Here is a 22,649-nt window from a genome sequence, read left to right on the forward strand (position 1 = left end):
GGCTCTGCCTGCTGACCACTTTGGCATTGACAGTTAGTTGTCGGCAACGGAAATGCAATGCGCTGCTGTAACGGCAATTGCTGGCAGAAGTACATATATATCTCTAGACATCTATCCCCCGTCAATCCGTCAATCCCACCATCTATCCGTCTTCCAATCAAGAACAACAGGTAGCGCATTTGCTCAAGCGTTGCTGCCCGATAAAAAACAAAACTTGATTGCTTTTGCCACCTTCTCCGGTTCGATTGATGACAAAGAGCGGAACAAGTTGGCGGCGCTTCCCCCGCTCACTTGGTTACTTCCTCACAGAACACCCATCATCTCATTTGGCCAGGGAAATTATCATATGGTTATGGTTGCGATTCCACTCACCTTCGACACAGTTCAGCGCTTTTATCCCACGAGTGCTTTATATTGAAATATTTATAACAATTTAAGCCGCGCAGTTCCCAGCCTGAAAAATAATGAAAAGGAATTCGTATGTTAGTCAAGGTTAATCATGAATATTTGGTTATATCTAGATTATTTTTAATATCTTAACAGCGAATCTTAAGATAATGTTCTTAGGCAACTATTCTGTAACGGAATAAAATATAAATAAAATAACGGAAATAAATAGAATAAAAATGTAAATAAATTTAGCAGGCGGTCACACTAATATATGTTACAACCAGTCACACTAACCTATCTATACACAGTTAGTTGTAAGCACAACGCATTCCTCTCTCTTACTTTTGCATAAAGATCATACTGACGAACCCTATGTGTGTCCTGTTCGCACGATCAGCAACGTCACCAAGGATAGACTAGGATAGGACAAGATAAATAAGGAAAAAACATAGAAGAGCACAGCACGTTCATTAAGACGTCTACAAATTCATATTGAAATGAACATTTCTTATAATTTTAAATCAAGATATGCTTATTAATTTACTCACAGCGGTAATACGAGACCTATGGTCGTAGTAAGCTGCTTAGAAACCAAGGGGATTTCGTGGAAATTAAAATGAATGCTCTTAATCATTAAATATCACCATCAACTGGTCAACGAAGAGCGATGTGTGTGAGATGATGGTGACCCCAATCAGCATCTTAACTCGTTTTGCATAAGTTATGTCCAACATCTAAAAACTTTCTGTGAGTTTCGGCGTTGAGAACAAGAATTTAAACAGCGAACCAGTGGATAATTAAGTTGTTTGGGCCAACTGAGATTAGCTTTAAGACTGTGACGGCTGTGACGCTTTCGTTTTCCTCCGAATGCTAAGAGTTTTCCTGCTAAAATGGGAAAGTTGCGCGCGCGAAACTTGGACACGGCCCGCCTCAAAGTCAGCTTGATTGACAGCTTTCATTTAAAATCAAATCGACTAAAATATGCTGCGGAGCTCGCTCTTTGTTTGCAGTCAGCGAAACCAAATCAAAAACCAAAACTATTTAAACAATTTAGTTTGTTTTTCTCAATGTGCACAGGCACGCGCTGCCATTTAAGAGTCACATACAAAAGTGATCGGCAAATGTTGTCTTTGGTGTTTTCTGTGGGTCGGCAAGTTGTTATAGATTTTCCCAACTGGCTACGATACTCCGATTTGTTTGGGTGTTCAAAGGAGACTTTCACGATTTCCTTGTCCAATTTGAAGGAAACTAGTATGGTATTTGGATGGAAAACTGCATCCTGTCGATAAGGCATGGTCAATCATAAACAGCATTTCTGAGTAATAGTTAATTAAGGAAACCAAGGTGACAATTTCTGGATTATTACATTTTAGTCACGCATTTCTACTTAAAGTGTCGCCATTGGAAAACCAAGGGAAAACTTGCAAATTAGCTGTGGAAACTGTGATTCATCAAGATGGAAAGTTCAAGATTAGCTAATGTATGTCTTTGTACAAGTAGGCTTAGTTTTCCCACTAAATCATTTTTCTTTGACCCAAAGCCAATAGAAAAATCTTCGATCAGTCAGCTAGCTAGCCGCAAAGCTTGTGGTCATCACCCATTTCACCATCAATCCCACCCAATTTACCAACTGTAAAAAAGCTTAACGTTCCTTCTGCGGCTTATTTGTTTGGCTAACTGGTTGAGAGAACCGCTATAAGCCATACAATTTGTTCGAATTTATTTATTTGTCTGCCCATTTACCGCAGCGCAATTTGGTATTAGCCATGCTTGAATGCCAAAATAACCACAGGTAACTGTAAGGTGTTCCACTTAGGATCGACAGAGGGGGAGTCTTGGACATTTCTGGACTTCTTTTGGCCATCTTTCTGGGTTAGCTAACACGCTTCAATGGAAATCTAAATCAGCACAGAAGGCCCGTGTAATTGTTTTTAATGGCCACGGATAAATTCTCCCCCACACATGACGGCCAATGCCAATAGCGTCTCTTTCGCTGTCTGTGATAAATTCCCCACCTTGTGGCCATGTCACCGTGACAGCCACAGAACTCCAGCCAGAGAGTTCGATTCGCTGTGAGCAATTAAAGCCACGTAACTGCCAATTGGCTTCGGAAATTCTTTTGGTCTTCGACTTGGGTGCAGCCCAGCCGCAGCCGCAGCAAACTGGACAAGGTTAGCCGGTTTCGGTCTTCATCCTACTCCTCTACCTCTCGGTTCTCGGTTCTCGGTTCTTCAACTTGTCTTTTGCAGTTGTTATTTCTTTGGTTTTATTGAATTGTGTGCCAGATATTTGAAATTCTTGCCAGGAAGTTTTGTTTTTCTTCAGCTTTTTGCCCCATTACCTATGCAAATGTGTGCTGCGTGACTTGGCCAAGTGATTCGCTCTGTCTTTCTCTCATTACCTCAGTCCCTCTCTTTCTGCTGTCTAAGTATATACCCCGACAATGCCTGATCATTGTCTATATATATAATTTCCTGGGCAGGCCCAGCAGCATTGCAGCATACGAAAAGATCTTGTGGAAACAATACCAAATTAATAATGTGAGAATTTCTTACGTAAAAACTAATCTAGTTATATATAGCTACGTGAGATTTTTACATGCCTAGTAATATAGGCATATATATATATGCGGTATATACTTCTTGTAATTCTTCACTTTGTCAAAGTAATGATGGTTTATTACATTAGTTAACTGACTTTATGTGGGTAATATTTCTTAGTTCTACATTAAGATGTGAGAACTCAAATTTAGAGGTTTTTCTAGTTGTTTTGATTTATTTTTGTAATCAAATATTTTGATTTTGAATCAGGAAACCGGTTTGCCTTCCTTTCAATCGCTTCAGTAAATCATGTAATTACGCCGATTATATCTGGTTTGCTAAGCCGCACGTACTTATTACCCAATTTTCAAAAATATATATGCCATGCCCTGTTTTCAAGCCCACTCTTTCGACATTTTTGTTGTTCTTTAACTTGAAAGAAGTAAGTAAGAAAAGTAAATTAAAAGAAAAAGTGAAACCTGGGCTGAGGCTTGCAATAAATCTTCTTCAGTGTGCTCATTTCATTAACCCCATTGCCGAGGCGAGTAACTCGCAATCTCAGCCATTAAATCTCTACGAGAAAAGGTCTTAGGAAAAGAATGAGATCTCAATTTCAGAGAGTGCGTAGAAAGCTTAAAGTTCTAAGAATTTCTATTTTGTAACTACTCAATTAGCTTTGATTGGATGTAACTCTAACTATTTTAACATCACCTACTAAGTTCACACAGAAGTCGGTGAAGTGAAAAAGCGTTGACTTCCTCTAACCGAAACACCAAACCCACCGACATATGAACAAAAATTTGTTTAATTTGACTTAAGCGCACGCTTTTTTCACGCTTTATGATTTACTAAATGCCTCAATATCATAAATAAAAAACAAAAACAATAACACATTGTCGCTCTATCATAAATCACTTTGGTGGCTCTAATCCAAGTGCGTGCTTGCCGACCCAGAAACTCTTATCACCTCAGTTTTCTGCCAGTGTACGCATGGATGGAGAAGCAGGAGAAGCCGCCAAGAACACACCGACACGACAGAAAGAGATGCTCATTTAATTAGCTTGAAACTCTTGGCAGCTAGCCAGCGCTTACTCAAGCGTGTCCAAAAATGTGGAAGTTGCTGTTGCTGTTCTAAGTCTTCGCGATCGACTCTGCTCCGTTCCATGCCGTGAGCCATGTTTGTCAGTCTGTCAGTTAAGTCGGGCTGGTCATCATCAATTTGAGGCTTTTACCGTTAGGCCTTAGGATTCTTAAGTGGCCGCCAATGCCCGATGGCGGTAGAACTTCTGTTCGGACTGGCGGTCAGCTCGCGGAAATGGACAAAATTGATTTTTTTTTTTGGACCGTTGGAGATGGCCATTTGGAAGGTGGAAAGAAATTAATTCTTTGAGATTAGTAAAATATTAATGGAAGTCCATAAGTGATTCTAATTGGTTCTTAGATCTTGGATCTTAGTTTTTGGGGTTTGTATATTTTAGGCCTAACTATTTGTGAACTTTCAGTTCTTAGTTTTCATATTTACTACTTCTGTTTCTTTTGACTTTAAATGTATATCTATCTTTATCTAATATCTAATAAACTGAGAATCTGTTCTTAAAGTATAGATAAACCTTAAATAATTTTAGGTAAAATATTCCACTGCTTCTATATCTGACTTGGGAATCACCATATCATCTTCACTTTTGCCTGACACCTCACACGCACACACAGATCTTTCACATCTGACAGCTCGACTTATGGCGCAGCATCATAATTCCATTAGTTGAGTCATAAAATCAAAAACATCGCTTCTTAGCCCATATCCATAACCATGTCGGTGTCGGGGTATTAACATCGATCAATATGCAACGGCTAAATGGAGGAAAAAACTGCAATAACTGGCAAGAGTTTGGCCTATTTTTCGAGACCGCCTGTGTGCAACGAAACCCAACCGACTGCACCTAAAACAAGTCACCGATACCCAGACACCTGCATATGGAAAACTTGAGTGTGCTTGGAAAATAATTTTTAAAAAAATAAAAGACTTAGGCAACGAACTTGTTTGGCTCTGCACAAGTGTTAATCAGCACAGCAAGCTGCAGTTAGTTGAGAGATGGACTTGGATACCTCGTAGACGGCGACAGCAAGTGGCACAGCGGGAACAAGCAGGAATCGAGGAGAAGTACACTTAGGGCAAAATTTATGACCTAATCAGATGAGTAATATATCAATTTACGACGTGATTAGCATTCAATTTAAGGGGAATAACATTTTCTGCCTATTCTAAAAATCTTAATCATAAGTTATAAGTTTTTCCAACATTTAAAGTTCTTTCAGCACTGTATGATTTCCCACAATAGTTTGGCTTATGAAAAATGAAATTAATAACATCAAATCATAAAACTAATATTAAATTTTATTAATAGCCATCATGATAATTTAAGCTTGCATTTTTCCCTGTGCAAAGTTAGTCGGGCAAGTGAAAAAGCAGGCAGCAAAAGCAACTGCAAAGCCAGCGGAAAACCGTTAAGAAATCTCGTTTGTGTGGGGCCCAAGTCCGTAGTTGGAAATTCTTCATATGGAGTATATATATATTCTATATATGCTGTCATGGCATTCTACGAACCAGGGAAAATGGTAATGGGCGAGAAGAGAAACAAGTTTGGGATATGTAATAACCGTTATCGGCTAACCGTCTCGCTTCTTTACTTATTTTTGTTTAGGTGTTGTAGGTGGCAATGCCAAGTGAAAGGCTTTTGGGCCGAACTAAACCACCCTGCGACTCCCCCTTCGTAAATTGATTGATTAGCCTGGTCATAACTTCCGTCATGTCTGTACGTTTTCTGCAAACTCTTCAGCTCACTGAATTCCATTTCTTGTCAGTTTGTGTTTTGTAGGTTTCGTTAAGTGCTAACTCGTTTAGCAGGTTGCTTATTGGCTTTAGTGGATTTTGTCATTAGCCCAAGAATTTTTATAGCACAAATGTATGGGTTATGTTTATGACACAAATATGGCTAAGCCTACACTGGGGAATAATCATTGATCTTGAAAAACTACATTCTTTTTGAGAACAAGAGATTATGATAAGCTTTGAAGGAACGAACATGAAATGTTTAAGAATGATAAATTAGTTTTCTTGGGCATTCCATGAAAGAGATTTACTTGATCAACTTTTGGTTCTTTTATCTGCCTATCATCGAGGAAATTGTATATTTTATGCTTGAAAAACTCCGCCAGTCATCGTTAATCTATCATCTAAACTCCCTCAGAAGAAAATCAGCGTGAAATTAATAGTAATTGAATGAGGTAAAAACAAATTCAACAAGAGCTTCCTCATCATTAGATAATTTAGGTCAGCTGGAAATTCTTGATGCATCTTCTGCTTTTTTGTATAAAAAGAATATCTCTTTCGACACGTTAACAGCCGGAAACGATTTATCAGACCACGCTTCAATCAAAGACAATCAATTTCGCAATTAACAGCGCTTAGAACAGGCGAGCCGCGGCATTCTTAAAGACATAGGTAATTGCCAGTTTGAGACACCCAAACAAATCGGTTTCCAAGTGCCTTGGCCACAATTATACTCGCTTTTGATTTATGCGAAAAGTTTTGGCTCCGTTTTTTTAGGCCACACCTGCGTCCGCTGGACTCGCACGTGTTTCAAATGCAATTCGGCATCCGTGCTTAATTTCTGGTTTGTTTTTGAACTAAGAAAAAATATGGGCTAACTTACCATTTGGACACGAAAACGCCTCGTCGGCTCCGATAAAGTGTAGCAAATTTAAAAGCAGCAGCGACGACAGCAAAGCGGCCAGCCAATGCGAATTGGCTGCCGTCGTTTGGTTCATTTTGGCCCGATTTAATGCCCAGTTAAGCGCAGTGTTTTCTTACCAATCCTGCAATCAGAAAAAAAAGTGAAAATAAATATCAGCAATAATCCGGCGTAAATTAGTTTACGGCCTCGCCCTGGCCACCGAAAATCGAAATAATCATAAAAACCGGTTGTCCCATTCACACCTAACTCACACACACACACCCATACAGATATCCAATATAAAAGCTAATGATTGGCAAATTTATGCCAAGCTGACTCAGTCTCCGGCTAAAACTCTGATCTAAGCACGTGTTTCTGCGGCCAAACGCGTTTAGTGAATGCGGTTTTAGAAAGTTTCTCGAGAATTCCTAAGGTGGCAGCTTGCAAGAGAATTTGCATAGACTTAGTTAATACCCCGCACACCTCGAGGTCGTTGGTGGGCCATAAATAGCGATAATGTTCGTTGCTTCTATTCGAGAATGGAATTTTTGGGAGATGACTTTCACGATGAGGGAATAAATTATAAAGAGATGGGGAATTCCTAATACACCCATACGGATGTTGACTAAGTCAAAGCTTTATTAATAAAATGAACTGAGAAATGAGGCAGAACAAATATCTAACTTACATATTTAATTACCCTTCATACTTAAAATTTGTTTTAAAATCATAAAAAAACGACCTTAATGACCTAAACAAGTACACACATGACTAGCTTGTTGTACTCAAAAAATAATTGTTAGCCAAAGCCAAAAGTCAAAATTTGGGTTAGAAAAAATTATTATATAGACTAACGCAAAGTTTAAGGTTATTCCGATTTGTCTGTCATTTATCACGATTGCGTCTAAACTTGTTTGCAGTCGTGTGATCTGTGTGTGTGACTTTTCATTCAGATCCAAAGGCAAAGTTTGAGGTGTCCGGCGGGGTCTCTGGGGTGGGGGTCTGGTGGTGGGGATCCCCCCCCGTCACCTTCCACTTGCGCTTTGTAAACGGAGATCGAGGCGCAAGGTTGCCGTTATTGTCAAGTAATTATAGACCAGCTAACACAAGATGTACAGTTGCATGTTGATACAGTTTTTATTTGTGTTTGCCTGCTAACTGAACTTGATTAGGAGGGGGTGGAGGCTGGATTAAGGCCAGTATATTTGGGGGTGAAGTCTGTGACCTGGTCTAGTTTAACAAAGACATTACTAAGATTATGTTTACTATACAAGTTAATTTGATCTCTTATAGCTTTGAGTAGGCTCTGCAGTTTTCATATTTCATGACATAACTTTCAAGTTTGTTGCTTAAGTCTTTTGTTTGCCTTAGTCTGGGCTGATTGACAAAGTGTAAATAAGGCAGTGTGTGTGTTTCTGTTTCTTAACTGCATTGGAAATACGAAACCACAGTCTCTGGACACAGACCAGTCGCAGACCAAGTCCATTAACAACTTCCGCAAATTGTCTCTGAGAGAAATCTCAATCTCGGCTTAAAATTTAGTCAAACGCGAAGGCAAACGCCCTGCCACATGTTTCATTTGCAATGAGATACAGCAACACCAACATCAGCATCAACACAACGTCGAAACATTAGATAACTTTGTTGCATGCGAATGAAAGGTTTAAAGCCCAAAAAAAAACAAAAAAAAACACAAACAAAAATGCTGAATAAAAGCCATTGAAAAGCGGCTTAAACCCCCAGACTCAGGTCTTGGCGGCTTTTATTGAAGAGTAAAAAAAAAAAACGACAGAAAAAATAATTTGCAAGTAAGCTAAGACTGCACGCACCACTCAGCGCTAATTAAGAAAAATAGCGATGGCAACTCTTGTTTATGTTTATTTCTCTTGGCGCTCAGAAATCGCAATTAAAATTAATAATATAAGCAAAAGGGCAATGAATTATGCAATGCGTGGTTTTCCCTTCGCCCAGAGTCTGAGTTTTCCCAGTTTAAAGTTGAAACCATAAATGCAGCTGGTGCCTGAAAAGCCGCAAGCCGCATGCTGTATGCCTTATGCCGCATGCCGCATTTTTTGTGCAATTAGCTGGCTATGCGGTTTGGCCCAGAAAGCAACTTGCAGCCGTCAAACAGCTAGCTTGTTCGATAGCTAACTGTATTTGCTCCTGCTGCTGCTGCTGCTGCTGCTGCTGCTGTTGGCCAACAACATAAAAATTTTTATTTCGTGTGGGTGTGAGCCAAGTAAAACTGAAGTTAACTCGGGTCTAGGCTGTGCCTGCCAGTAGCATTCAACGGAGAGGCGCCAAAAATTATAAAGCCTTAACCCAACATTTATTTACTTTGATGTCTAATGAAGCGCACACACACACACTAGGAAAACTGGGCGGGGACGTGGGCGTTGGTGGGAGGCTTTGACCTAACCAAACACAGCATTGTCATCAGCTAACTGTGAAGTCTGTGAGTCCATTGAAGGTTAAACAGCATCATTATTCGCAAAAGGTGTTTGCTGAAGATTCATTAAAATTGAATATTTAAATTTACAGGTGAGATAGTAATAACAATGGTATGGAAAGCATTTTAAACTCACAAGAAATAAATGTAAAAAAAAGGTGACTAATAAGCTTAAACTTCCTAAAGAATAAATATATATTATGATTAATATCTGATAAATCTTTGACAAAATTATCTATCAACTAAAAGTTATATAACTGTATTTATCTTTTAATTCAGGGCCCTAATTCATGATTGACAACCAGCGGGAATACTTTAATAAGACTCAAAGTTGCCAGAAGTCAACACCCTGGAAAATATTTGGCCAGCAGGTTATATAATCTCAGCTAATGATGGCAGCACGAACGAAGCCAAGACAAGAGGCTTCCGAAGAGTTGGCAAACAAATTTCCAATTCTTTGCTCAAACTCGAAACTGCAAACTGCAACCGATTACATTCGCCGTATGCAAATGCTGACTTGGCCAATAAGTAATAAAATCAGTTAAATTACTTTCCATTTAGCATGTAAATAATCAGCAGACCGACGAGAGTGAAAGGTCTAGGAAGCAGCTATTTTTGATTTAGTGTCTCTATTTTATTGCCCATTGATTTGGCTTTGCTATCGGTGTGTCTTTCTTAAGCTCATCTTATGGTTAAACAATCGTTTCGAAAGATTCACCACAAATTAGCATTAAAATGGGCGGCATGGGAAATTGTTATGTGTGGGTTTTCGTAACTCCCATGACTGACACCGTTTAAAGGTTGATTAAGCTAGAGATTAAGCTAAATTTATTCATTAAGATGTTAGGGTTATGTGTGAATACCAGTAAACTGGAACATTCAAAGTAATGCATCTCCCATTCGAGGTATTTAGATAGAGTATTACCCGTCAGAAACGAAAGACTTAGGCAACGAACTTGACAGCCTCGGGGCAAGAGAACCACTCATCATCAGCTCCGCAGAGAACAAAAGAGTTGAGCAACTGAACATGAAAAACCTTTTCCATCCGCATCGAAGCTGCTGGTTTCGCAATCGAATGGAAATCTGAAATCTGCATCACCCGAAGTGTGGAAGAGACTAATGGCTGCGCGTCAGTCGCAATCAAAATTCAAATATTTTCTGGGCAAGCACATGTGTGTATGCAAACTGAATAGCAAACCAGAAAACTGAACGATCTGTGACCAAACTGGTTTGCCGATGGCTCAGTGTTCAGCCATTATTGATGACACCTTCGACATTTAGCCAGCCAGCGAAAACAAAGCACAAAAACACTGGCAAGATCAAAACGAAAAACCTTAAAATGATGACTAAGTTGAGCAAATGGTAAAAGTCAAACGGGTTACATTATTTCTGGTGAACTTTTTGTGCTGCTGGTTTTCGATTTTGGTGATTGGAAATGCAGCTGCTGCCGGCGCCGGTTTGTTTGCCTTTTAGAGAGTCAGCGTTTAAGTTTTCCATTTCCACATCTTCACACGAGCCCAATGTTTTCCACCAAAGCCATGTCGGGGACTTTCACTTGCGCACTTGTCTGCAAAGCATTTTCAGTGTTTTTCGTGGCTGGTTTTCCTTTTGTTTTTGTGTTTTCCTCGCTTATGCCAATATTGGCCACACAAAACGATGTTGGCCAATGGAGAAAAACACGTTTCAACTAAATGACCAAATATTATTTTACTTTGATTTCTTTTGGCCTGAAGGTCAATTGGTTTTTACCTTTTTTTAACAAATTGAGTTGGCTTTTCGGTGTCAGTCGGCTGTTGGCGTGGCCAAGGAGTGGAGAGGAAGTTATTGTGAGAAAACTGGGACAGCGATGGAGGATCAAATAGAGAGAGAGTCTAAGCGGTTAAATGAAATGGAGAACGGCTGAGTCTTCAATGTTTTTCTTCAATTAGATGGGTGCTGTCGCCTGTCAATTGAGCTCAGTCAGAGAAACATTAATCAGCAATCAGCGGTTGAGTAGATCGATCTAGCCTAGACAGGCTAATGTATAATAAATACAGCATTGGTTTCTTTTAATTTAATTGCTACTTTTACGTGGGAAATCAAAATAAATTGACCAATTTGTGTCCCAGATCTATATAAGCTAAATGGATTAATGTTTTGAAGCATTTAAGCTAATGTTCTCAAAGATTAACATCATCAAGGCTGTTGATATTAATCACTTTAAGCTAACTAATCTGATTTTACTTTTAAGTGTATAAAGAAAAGCTTTCAATAATAAGTATAAACAAATGTTATGGGTATTATTCTGAGCTCAGATATGCGGCTTCTTTGTTCTCCAATCAGACTCACTCTCATTGGGCTGAAGCTTTCCATGACCCACCCGTTATGGAACTTCGAAAATATCTCGAGGGAAAAGGAGAGACACTCTCAGAAGAAACCAGATTTTTATGTAAATTTATGTTCTTTGTGACTTCGTGATTTCTTTTACCTCTTGCAGCTATTGATCTTTTGGCTGAACATAAAAATTTGTGTTTAATTTCGATGGTCAGGTAGCCGAAGCCGCAGGGAGCTGAGCTGGAGGAGATCGGGGAGGAAAACCAGCTGGGCAGCTGGCGGATCGGTGGAGGGACCCAATGAACTAGTTTCGGGCTTGTGGCATGTAAGTTTTTTTTCGTTTTGTTGCTTTTTTGAATGCTTTGGTATTTGGGTTACATGAAATGTTTGTGGCCAAAGCTGCGGCGAAACCAATGAGACTTTAATGACGTCCACATCGGTCAAAGAAAATAAAATCGTTTAATGAGCTATAAAGGGCTATCTGTGGTGAGTCAATTGGTCACCTAATGTTATGGCCAAGCAAATTGGCTGTGTAAAAATTAATGAATAAACTTGTTTTATTTTCCCATAGAAACTCCATAGCCAGGCAACATAAACTTTTCACTATCCTCATATTTGTAGTTAGCTTTTTCGGGTAACTTGCCACCGCCACCGCCAGCAACAGCAGCAGCAATAGCAAAGCGTTGCAACTTTGGCAGCACATTCATTCATTTGTTTTCATGTTTCTTCATGCTGAAGCCGTCGAAAGCTGGGCACAAAATGGTCAAGTGATTTCCACTGGCCCACACTTTCACAAGCCCGAACAAGTGAATAAAAAGCAAGCCAAGAAGCGCTGCGGGGGTCCGAAGTGGATGATGAGTGCAATTAATATTTAATTCGTAAATAGACAAGGAAAAGTTTTGTTTTTCCACTGCCGCAAGCTGATGGTTTTGTAACTCAAGACGAATGACTTGCTCCAGCAAAAGAAGACCAAATGCAATGAGCCAGCCGCACCTCAGCCAAAACAGAAATACTCCCACCGAAATGCCAAAATGAAAACAGCCGCTCATCAAACCGAAGGCAAAAACAACAACAACGGGTTATAAAAAATAACAACCGCCCGTCCCGGGAATGATGGCACGCCCGTGATATCTTCCAGTGCTATCAAGATGGCTAAAAAAGAAATTGAATCATCCGAGGCAACGACAGCGAATTTCTCTAACAATAACTACTAATTTTGGACTTTAAAATCCACAAAATAATAATGAGTTTCTTAAATATTCAACAGTTTTCATTGTTATTATAACATTCATTTTAATTTTGGATAATTTATTAATGGACAGAAATATTGAGACAGAAAATGCCTCTCTTCTACCATTTAAACTAATTTAAGATTTTTCTAACTTTTGGCCATGTCAAATGAGTCCAGAGATGCCTTCCCCAAGGGTATCACTATCGCACACAAAAACCCTCGGGGCACCAGTATCAGTTTCTTAGTTTTCTGTTTTGGTTAGCGACTTTTTGAAACCGAAGACGTTTGCCGAGCTGCGTGGCCGAGAGACGCGAAGCCGTCAAGAATGCAGCCAAAAAGGCAAGAGCAGCCGAGCTAAAAAACAGGTTAAGAGCCGAGTGCACACCAAAGTCAAAAGTCAGGCAGTCTGCCCAAGAGTCAAGAGTGGAGGGGATCATTGAGCTTGGGTAGGTATGCGGAGTGTGTGTGTATGAGGCAGTCATGTGAATTTTATTTTGAAGATTCGGCAGCTCAAAGGCACCAAGATAGTCTGGGAGAATTGCAGGCTAGAAAGAAGATTAAGCCCGATAAGTTGGCTTGATTATAAATGCGGCTCCACTGGGCATTTCCACCCCACTAAGCCTGATCACAATTTTTCCATTTTTTAACAATTGTCGACAATGACAGCGTCAAAATGTTTTTTTTTTGTTTTTGTTTTGCTTCGCTTTTTCCCGGCGAGTGAGCTCCACTTTTCCACACAATTCTCACAATTAAAAAACATAAGAAGAAAACAGAAAACGCACACAAACATGGAGATCGAGAGACGGAGAAATAAAGAAAATTTGTGGCAATTGTAACTAATCGACGAGCAATGGCAGATGCCTGTTGGCTGTTAGCTGTTGGCGCCGTGAAAGCGCCCACCTTGGAAAACTTATGAAATTGTCAACTGCTTTTCAACATGATTAAGCTGCTTTTTGCCGCAGAGAAATAGAGAGCGCTGCGATGACCATTAATTCGCTTTTAGAATGAGTTTGGCATTCGTTGGCACTTTCACTGCCGCTGAGACGGAAGTTGAGAATTTAAAAACAGAAAATAACAAAATTGAAAATCAAGATTTACAAAAACGAAAACTTTCGTTACCACGGAAAGAGTTTTGTTGATTAGAAAATTATTGACCCAATCAAATTGTTATAATTATTTAATGATTTGATGGACGCCAGACATGCAGGGTACATATTAATCTTGCTCCATAATAAGTTAGTCGCATGTCGGAAAAGATCTTAGTCCAGACTCGGATCAGCCAGCTGATGGATCTCTCTTCAGATTAACACAGACAACGCCCTGGCATTCCATTCCATCTTAATGGCCAACTGACACTTGATGTGCGGCAGGAGATTTGTCATTCCTGTGAATCATACGAAGGACCCATCAGCCCTAAACTACATTTTCCTTCTTTAATTTCATCTGACTTCTTGCACTTTCAGTGGAGATTTGGAAATGGATTTTTACCTGTGAATTAGATTCTGTTGTTTTGTTTTTTAGGGTGTGTTGTAGGTATCTACCTGCCCATACATTGGCATCAGCTGCCAATTATCAGACTTTGAAAAAGATCAAAGAATTTTAGACCAAATAATAGATGACTTTGTGGCGTTTCTTTCTGGGGTTGATTCCTGCGAAATGGGGGATTAGATCATCTAATCGAAACCAAAGACTTTGAGCGATGCTCTATTGTTAGGTTAAGAAAAATTGGGAATAGTATAATCCAAAGGTTTCATTTAATCCCCTAAATGCCCTTTAAACAGGATTCTATAAACCTCAAATTCACAACTGTTACAAATCTAAAACGGTTTTCCTAGCCCCAGCACGACTTTGTAAATCCAAAGACTTAGGCAACAAACTTGCATTCACTTCTGGAGACTGCAATCTCTATTTAGCTCTTAACACACTTTTAACCACAACTTCCGTTTAGATGCTCTGAGCCAAATACCAATTTACAAATTATGACTAAGCCATCGTAGACTTAAGCCATAAAGCACGCGCTAAAACAAGTTTTACTTGTTTCGATACTTTTAGCCAAGTTATGGAAATGACTTAAGTAGAACTCATCTTTCCACAGATTCCTTAAACATGGCACAAATTTCCATTAAAGAAACGAGTTTATTTATATTTGCCAAATAGCTTTGCCAAAAAAAAAAAATGAGCAACGAATTAAAGAGCAAACATTGCCTTTTTTGTGGCTTGTTTACAGATCTGATGAGAGGGCCTTGCACGTCATTTGTTCTGCTTTTCACTTTGAGTTGAGTGAAATTTTCTACTACTTCTATGGTTTGTTTCGGTTTCTGTTATTAAGCAACAACAACAACAACAACACAAGCGTTCCGAGTGCGTCTTGAAATTGAGGTTAACTGTTTCCATAGCTCTCGCTTTTCGTCGTTCCAATGGAGTTTTGGCTGAGGCTGAGGGTTGAGGGGGAACCAAGAAGTCGACTTGGCCTTTATTGAATGAATGTGACAACAAAGGCGAGTCAGACACGGCCGACAGACAATCGAAGCTTTTTTTTTGGGTTTTGTTTAATAGAAAGTAAAAGAAATTGTTCTTATTGTTGCTGCTGGGGGAGTGTGCTACTTTTTATGGATAAGTGGAAATCCATATTGAAGTCTCTCGATGGCCCACAGCATAACCACACTCGACATGGCGATTGCTTGCTCAATCGCCGGAATCAATCAATTATTTAAACACAATTAAAGCGATGTTTAATTGCAAATCGTTGGTTAAAACGAAAGCATAGCTTTGTTTATATCTCTATATATAATCGAATATTTGCGCAATGACTGAAGCCGAAATGAGGCGTGTCTTGAAATGGGGTTTTATTTCATTATTGCTTATTGATTGATAGTTGAAAGTGATGGAATGTAATGATGTCAGCTTCACAGCTGAAGAACATAACGTCATCTCTCGACCAAAGGGCACTTATTCTCTCTCAGACCTTATAATAACCCCCAACTGTTACTTACAGTCCAGAGACTGCTTTGCATTGCCACTCTTTTCTGGCTTATTCGCAGTCGTTTCAATATGCAACTCACCTCTTATGAATGCAGCTGTGGATATAAATTTAACCACTATATTGGCTCGATATGTATCGTTCGCGAATGCTTAGTATTCCAGTTTATGTGGCATGTCAGCTGGTTATCCTTGAGGTCAACAACAGAGACAATAACGACGACGTTTTTTTCCCTTTCCCGACAACGGCGGTGTCAGTTTTTTATGGCAACTTTTTCGGTGCCTTTTCTTTTTATTTATTTAAACTTTTTAATGGACAAGGCCAGTGTTGCACTGCTGGGAGATATTTAAGTTGATTAAAAGTTTGAAAATAAAAGCTAAGAAAAATGAAAACGCGTCACATAAACGTTATTTATGATCGGTTCGGCTAGTCTGACTATCTATAGTCTGTATAATGGGGCTGGGTCTGTTTAATTATGCATGCCGTGGAAGAGATCTTAGCCAAGTCAACTCAAGAATTCTTGTCACGTCTTCGAAATGCGTTGGGAACATTTTGGTTTTCAGCTCACCAAAATGTTTGAAGAAATATTTATGGTAATTAGGTGAAAACCTGGCCAGGGATAGGGCTGAAAGTATTCCTATTTCAGATTTGGTTTCTCTAAGATTGAAAAACCAAACAAATGACTGGAGACACAAACTTGTTGTTGGTCGATCTTTGAGTTACTTAACTTAAAACTGGCTGCACTTGTTGCTGGTCCAACTTTAACCCTTATTATATATTTTTTTGGTAAGTTTTTGTGGTTGTTTCTTTTGGCCATTGCGCAAAAGTAGTTGTGTTGGCCACTTTTTCCATATGTCTGATACTTCTGCCCGGTTAATGGGAGCGTAAATGCGCAGCTGGCATGTGAAGTGAGTACCGGAGTATGTTACTCCCCATGGATGGACTACTTACTCGCACAGGTAGTCTAATGTCAGTTAACAAAGTAAAGTGCAAAAGGCACAGACAAGTTAATGGACTGGTAAAAACCGAACGGCTTACAATAAGAAGAAGCTAAGAAAACAGGGAGAACAAATTATACTAGAAGTTCAACTAACTTGCTTGGCTTAAAAACAACACGAAAGCATAATAATAGCGGCATTGTTCTGAATAAAAAATACTGTTCCACTTAAAAGGGATTTCCTAGCTTTGATTTTATAAAAATAAACAAGGAATTCCTGCAACTGCTCCTCGTATCTCTTCCACTCATGCGTTTGTTTTTATTTATTTATTCACTGATTTTAAAGATCGGTCCTTCATCCATTCCACTTTTTTTATTTTCTATTTAAAATGCATTTAGTTAATGGAAATGCTCGAGTTTAATGGCCAGTTTCCTCCTCACAGAGCACACACACGATCCAAGCACGCGCCTCCATTAAAATGCACAGAAATCCTTTTTTCGCTAGCCAAGAAACAAACACAGGCACGAAATCAAACACATTTCTGGGCAAAACAATTGAATAAAATCCAGTTTCCAGTTTCGAGGCAAATACATTCACAGACTGCACAAGCACTTATTGTTATAGGACACAAAGAGAGATATGTGTTTGTGTGTCCGGCGAGCGTTTACTGTACCATGTACTGTACCACACGAAGGCCAAACTCAGACTGAAACTTGTTCAGCAAAATCAACGCGGCCTGCACCTGAAGTTTCAGTCCACGCACACACACTCGCTCACCCAAAAGACCACAAGACACGACAGCAAAAAAAGGTAAGAAAAAGGCGAGGAGCGGGCCAGAAAACAGACAAGAAGGTAGAGCTACAGCTAGCGCTACGGCTAGAGCTAGCGCAAGAGGTAGAGGCGATCGGCAATAGGTAGAAATGTAAGACTGGCGAGGAAAATAAAACAGCTCAACGTGCCCGTTTTACAGATTTTCCTATGGTTGCCTATCCCGCTCTCTCTCTCTCTCTCTTTCTTAGACTTCTTAACGGCTTTCATTCGCTCAGACTCACTCACTAACTCACTCACAAAAACCCGAATCGATACATACACTAGTCAAGAGTTCGGGTTCGCCGCAGAATCTCAACGTCCACAACGCGCCACAGTCGAAGGCATACTGAAGCCCCGAAAGCTTCCGATTTCATGGGTTTCTTCATACATAAGTTTATCGCTCGGTAAAGAAAAAAAACCGGCATCCGATCGTAATTCGCCGCCGTTGCATACGGCCAAAAAGGCGGCTCGGTAATCTTAGCCGGCACTGCGAATTCGCCGCAGAATTGCTAGCTAACTGAATTTGCCAAAAATACGTGAGCTATATATTGTCTTGGCAGGATTAGCTGCGCCATCCTTGTTTCCTGGGAAATCCTTTACTTAATTATCCAGGACATGTGTACTCGAAAGTGGGTTTTACCCTCCTCCTGATTCTGGATTGCTAACTGTTTTCAAACATTCAAGCGTAACGGAAGCGGTAGTCCATCGAAAGACTCAGGCAACGAACTTGCTAAAAGGGCTAACCAGTAAAATAGAGTGGGCCATAAAAGTGGGATTGTTGCACATTCTCCTTTTGCGTTTCTGGACTGCCACTGTTCGTCTATTGAAGTCCTTTGGCACTCCTCGGCTATCAACTGGCCTTTCTTTGCTTATTATTATTTTTTAGTAATAAACGTAGCCATAAAATGACCAAAACGTGCGAAATGCCAAACGGAAATAGAACCTACTAATGACTAACCAAAAACTAAAGGAACAGGAGGAAGTCATAAAAATATCGTTCTTCAACGTACATATGTATGTATTTTTGAAAATCCTTTTTAAGTCAACCGTTAATGTCTGGCCTTTTGCATCCTAGAATTCTAAACAACCTTACGTCACTGCCGTAACCTACTTGGAAAAGGACACTTGTTCCCAAGAAAATTTACAGAATTGGGCAGAACATGTGCCTTTAATTGTGGGTTTTACCCAGGCTTATTTTCTAGGTTTTATTTTTATTTAAAAAAAACTTCATTTATTGTCAAGGACGTTGATAACACCTCTAAACTGACCATAAAAAAATTAAGTGATTATGCTTTTAGGGTTTCTTAGACACAAATTACAACCTTTTCTATGTTTTGTTGGCCTTGTTTCGTTCTTTCTTCTCTCATTATTTTTATTTTCAGCATAAACATTTTCCAGCAATGATTACTCATAAGAATGAAATAAAAACTGTTACGAATGATGATGTTCAACATATCTTAAATAAAGTTTCTTTTCCAGAATCGAACTTCCTGGCTTACATCGATCGAGAAGTCACGTTTCCTTTGGAAATTACACATGACTACATCAACAGTTAGTATGAGTGTGATAACAATCATTTAGCTGACTTTTGTACAGATATAAATTAGATAAAACGATGTAATTCACACAAACACCAAAATAGACCGATATAATTATAGGGTAAACCTTCCATTAGGCTCGCATCAATCCATCTACAAGGGGTTCATTTTTCTTCCTTTTCCAAAACAACAAATCATGATTTTATGAGTGCAATTAAAGTTTCTTGTGGTTGTTTGGAAAAAGAAGAAACAGAGGATTTTTGTTTGATAGATAAAAAGTAGGAATACTCTAATTACCTTTAAAATTGCGTCTATTTTCGGTTTATAACAAAGAAAAACATGATTCTTCCTACCTTTCTACGCTTCGGCAATCAGCTCCAACACTCTCCAGGTCAGATATTAAAATTAAAGGCAATACCCTTCCTTAGACGGAAAAGTAGACAATTGCCAGCCAATTGAAGAGGGACAATCAGACGGCTGACAAAATCAGCCAGTTGAGCCAGCAGAACGGAAGTGCCATATAGGGCGCACACTCGAATATTCCGATGAGGGTTTTGGGTCCCAGTTTAGGTTTAGGTTCTGGGGCGTGCCTGTCCGATTTTGGTCGGAGAAAGTCTTGACATTTTCATCAGAATAATGTTGTATTCGATTTCCCAACACACACTTTGCCAGCTATCTGAATAGAAATATTAAAAATGCCAATTGGTGGAGACGACTTGAAAGACTTTAAAGAACTGAACAAAATTCCGAAACGGAGTAAAACTTACATGTATGCCGGAATTATGCTCACTGTCATACCTGGCATTCTACTAGGAGGCTACATGGGCAAGAAGTTAGCCCAATTCCTTGAAATATTTGATCTGTACACGCCCGATATTGTGGATGACAATGAATGGAGTAATAACCATGGCACAGATTAATCTCTATATGGTTAACCAAAAGAATTTAGAGCAAACCTGTGCCGCATCCTGTTCGTATATATGCTAATGGGCCAAATCAAACAGGCCAAACGGGATGCTAGGAAAAGAAAACATAACGCAAACAACTGCCCAGACCGGTAACCAAATTTAAGTCAGGCCAATAACTCCACCAGATCGTTTGAATTATAATTACGAGTTCAAATCTTTGAAGTTTGTTTTATCAAATATATTCTTTAGATACGCGCAAAGTATTTATGAATAAAATGAATAAAAGGTGTGATTTAACTTTTTTAATTTTTTAAATATAAGCCAAGATTTATTTATTATCTCGTTAAGCTTTTGAAGTGTAGGTCATGCAATTAAATAACTTTATAATTATGACACAATTACCTAGAATAAACTTTTGTTTGCAGTTTATGTAGAGCATGAATAATACTTTGCATTGCAGATGAGTTTGGCTCGACGGCAGATTTGGTCATCGCCAGACTTTAATTGCATCAAGTGTGGAAGTTTGCTTTATTGGATCTGGGTTAGGCATTCACTGAGAGCGAGCACGCATTAACTTAAACTAATAAAACAAACTAAAATTATCACGCTTCAATATTAAACCAAGCACACGTTCATCATTATTTGCACATTAAATGATCGTTTTTCTTCTCGCTTGAGAACGCCCCCCGGATGCTTGTAATTTCTCTTTAATTAATTGGTTAATTTTTTGTTTTTGCTTGAACACCCAGTAGCATATTTAGAGCCGGGAATCTCATTTTTTCTCATAATACTCTAGAAATCATTTACAATTTAAATAAATGGTTTTATTATCGCATTGATTTTCATAAATGTTTAGATTATTATTCTTATTAATATTGAATTAATTTAAAATACCGCTAAAAAGGCAAGATTTATAACCCGCAATTAATGACTTATCAAGGCATCTATAAACCATTTTTAAAAGTTTTTCTTACCTTCAAGAACAACATATTTTGGAGTTTCGATATTGATCTTTTATTCTAAATAAAATATTAAAGATCGAAAGTTCTTAAAGAAAATTTTTTAAAAATTTAAATAATTACATTTTTTAAAGTTATTTATAATTAACAAATTGAAATTGAGTATTTTTATAAAATGGTAAGTAGTTGTAAACATGGTTATGTTTTCAATAAGAGATATTAATATAAAAAAAACGAATTTGAGTATATAAAATTTTACATTTAAAATCTTTTTGTAATTTAAATTTCAACGGTTAAATGGATTTAACCATCTCTAAGTGTGACCATAAATATAAAAATACCAAATAAATGTATTCCCTTTTTGTGTGCGGTATATTAATACTACTACTCCTACAAACACATATCAACAGCTGATCGCCTCGAAAACATAAACAAACACTTATAATAGTAGGAATGCATTGAACGTCAGCTGCCAAACTCAGAAATAGTTTCAAAAGTAACTTAAATAAAAGCTGTGAAAATGTGGCTGGCAGGAAATCTTTTTGGTCGTTCAGAAACCTTTCGATTCGGTCGTTTATTGCACCTCAAGCGGAAAGAGGTCTATATAGTGAGTCTGAAGCTAGCAAGATCGCTTGTATTTCCAACTATTATGCAATATCCATCCTGTTAATTTTAGGAATGCCTTCGCATCCTGGGTGTGCATGAATCAGCCGATCAGAACACGGTCCGCCATGCTTATTTGGATCTTGTGAAGCGGGTGCATCCCGATTCGGGTACAGAAGAGGCCAGCGCTGAGCGCTTTCAGCAGGTGGACGAGGCCTTTCGGGTGCTGCAGGAAAAGTTCGCAAAAGGCAGGCGCAATATCCAGGAAGACGAAGAAGAGGCTATGGAGTTCGATATTAAACACACGGCGCCTCAGCATCGCCAATATCTCTCCAATGAAGGAATCGGCGTGGGTAATCCTTTCCAGCGTCAAAAGCAGTACCAGCAGGTACGTGCCATGAAGGCTCAGGAACGCGTTCTGGAGCACCGCATTGACAAGTCAGCTGCTGGAGAGAAAACAATAATGTCTAAGGGCGGCAATCACTTTCGCAGACATGCCATTAAGACAAAGTACGGCATAGATCGGGTTGTCGAGGATCTCATACAGGAAGCCATGTCCAAGGGCGATTTTAACAATCTCAACGGGGCAGGAAAACCCCTGTCTTCGGCTCAATCGCAGAATCCCTATCTCGACTTCACAACCCACAAGTTAAACAAGATCATGCTGGACAATGGCTTCACGCCCGAATGGATCAGCCTCGGCAAGGACATTCGTGATGCGATAGGTGAGCTTAAGATTAAACTACGCAAGGAACGTATATACTACGGGGAATGGCCTCTGCACCTATCCGAGCACATAGCCGCCTGGCAAACCTTTACCCAGCAGCACCACGAAGAAGTTAACCAGCTGAATAAAGCTCATTGATAAGTACAATCTCATAGTTCCCATCCTGGAGAATCAGTTCTTTCGCCTGAACCTCGACAGAATGGCGGAACGTATATTTAAGGATCCAGAATTACAACGTAACATAGTAAGACCCGGATTAAGTGCCAAAGCCAGCAGCAAAGTGGATAGTCAGGATAGTAATAGTACAAGTCTGCTTTCCTTTTTAACCAAACTATTGTAAAGGTTACTGTGTGATTGTCAATATGTGATATTAGAAATAGAGAAATGTGTACAAAATGTGTGATTTACGTTTTATTTGTATAGATTAGAGATAACTATGAAATAGTTTGCTATCTATGATGCTAACCTATTGTAGTAATTATTAAAAGAAAGTTGAAAATATTGATAATAATAGTTTTTATTTAAAGGG

General features: G+C 39.0%; 3 protein-coding genes across 3 annotated transcripts in view; 2 read left to right on the forward strand and 1 right to left on the reverse strand.

Moving 5' to 3' along the window:
• Window positions 1-15,993, reverse strand: part of LOC108106973 — a 30,101-nt gene extending 14,108 nt beyond the window's left edge. Inside the window, 3 exon segments of the mRNA XM_017214290.2 lie at window positions 373-454; window positions 6,644-6,806; window positions 15,720-15,993. Coding sequence (XP_017069779.2) covers window positions 373-454; window positions 6,644-6,758 — 197 coding nt within the window. The 5' untranslated portion in view covers window positions 6,759-6,806; window positions 15,720-15,993.
• A 3,581-nt stretch (window positions 15,994-19,574) lies between these two features.
• On the forward strand, window positions 19,575-20,120 carry LOC108106917 (essential MCU regulator, mitochondrial). The gene has a single exon (XM_017214168.2). It carries the CDS (start codon window positions 19,619-19,621, stop codon window positions 19,841-19,843), a length of 225 nt encoding a protein of 74 aa, XP_017069657.1. The 5' UTR covers window positions 19,575-19,618; the 3' UTR covers window positions 19,844-20,120.
• A 1,109-nt stretch (window positions 20,121-21,229) lies between these two features.
• On the forward strand, window positions 21,230-22,516 carry LOC108107036 (dnaJ homolog subfamily C member 28). Its single transcript, XM_017214394.2, is given in 3 exon segments — window positions 21,230-21,397; window positions 21,467-22,246; window positions 22,248-22,516. Coding segments are annotated over 3 exon segments (1,080 nt in total). The 5' UTR covers window positions 21,230-21,310; the 3' UTR covers window positions 22,461-22,516.
• Window positions 22,517-22,649: the final 133 nt, after the last annotated feature.

The sequence above is a fragment of the Drosophila eugracilis genome, unplaced genomic scaffold, assembly GCF_018153835.1.
Source record: "Drosophila eugracilis isolate 14026-0451.02 unplaced genomic scaffold, ASM1815383v1 contig_764, whole genome shotgun sequence".
In the NCBI taxonomy this organism is placed as follows: domain Eukaryota; kingdom Metazoa; phylum Arthropoda; class Insecta; order Diptera; family Drosophilidae; genus Drosophila; species Drosophila eugracilis.

Excerpts from the sequence above, each read along its gene's own strand:
- LOC108106917 (XM_017214168.2), top strand. The coding sequence starts at position 19,619 with ATGCCAATTGGTGGAGACGACTTGAAAGACTTTAAAGAACTGAACAAA.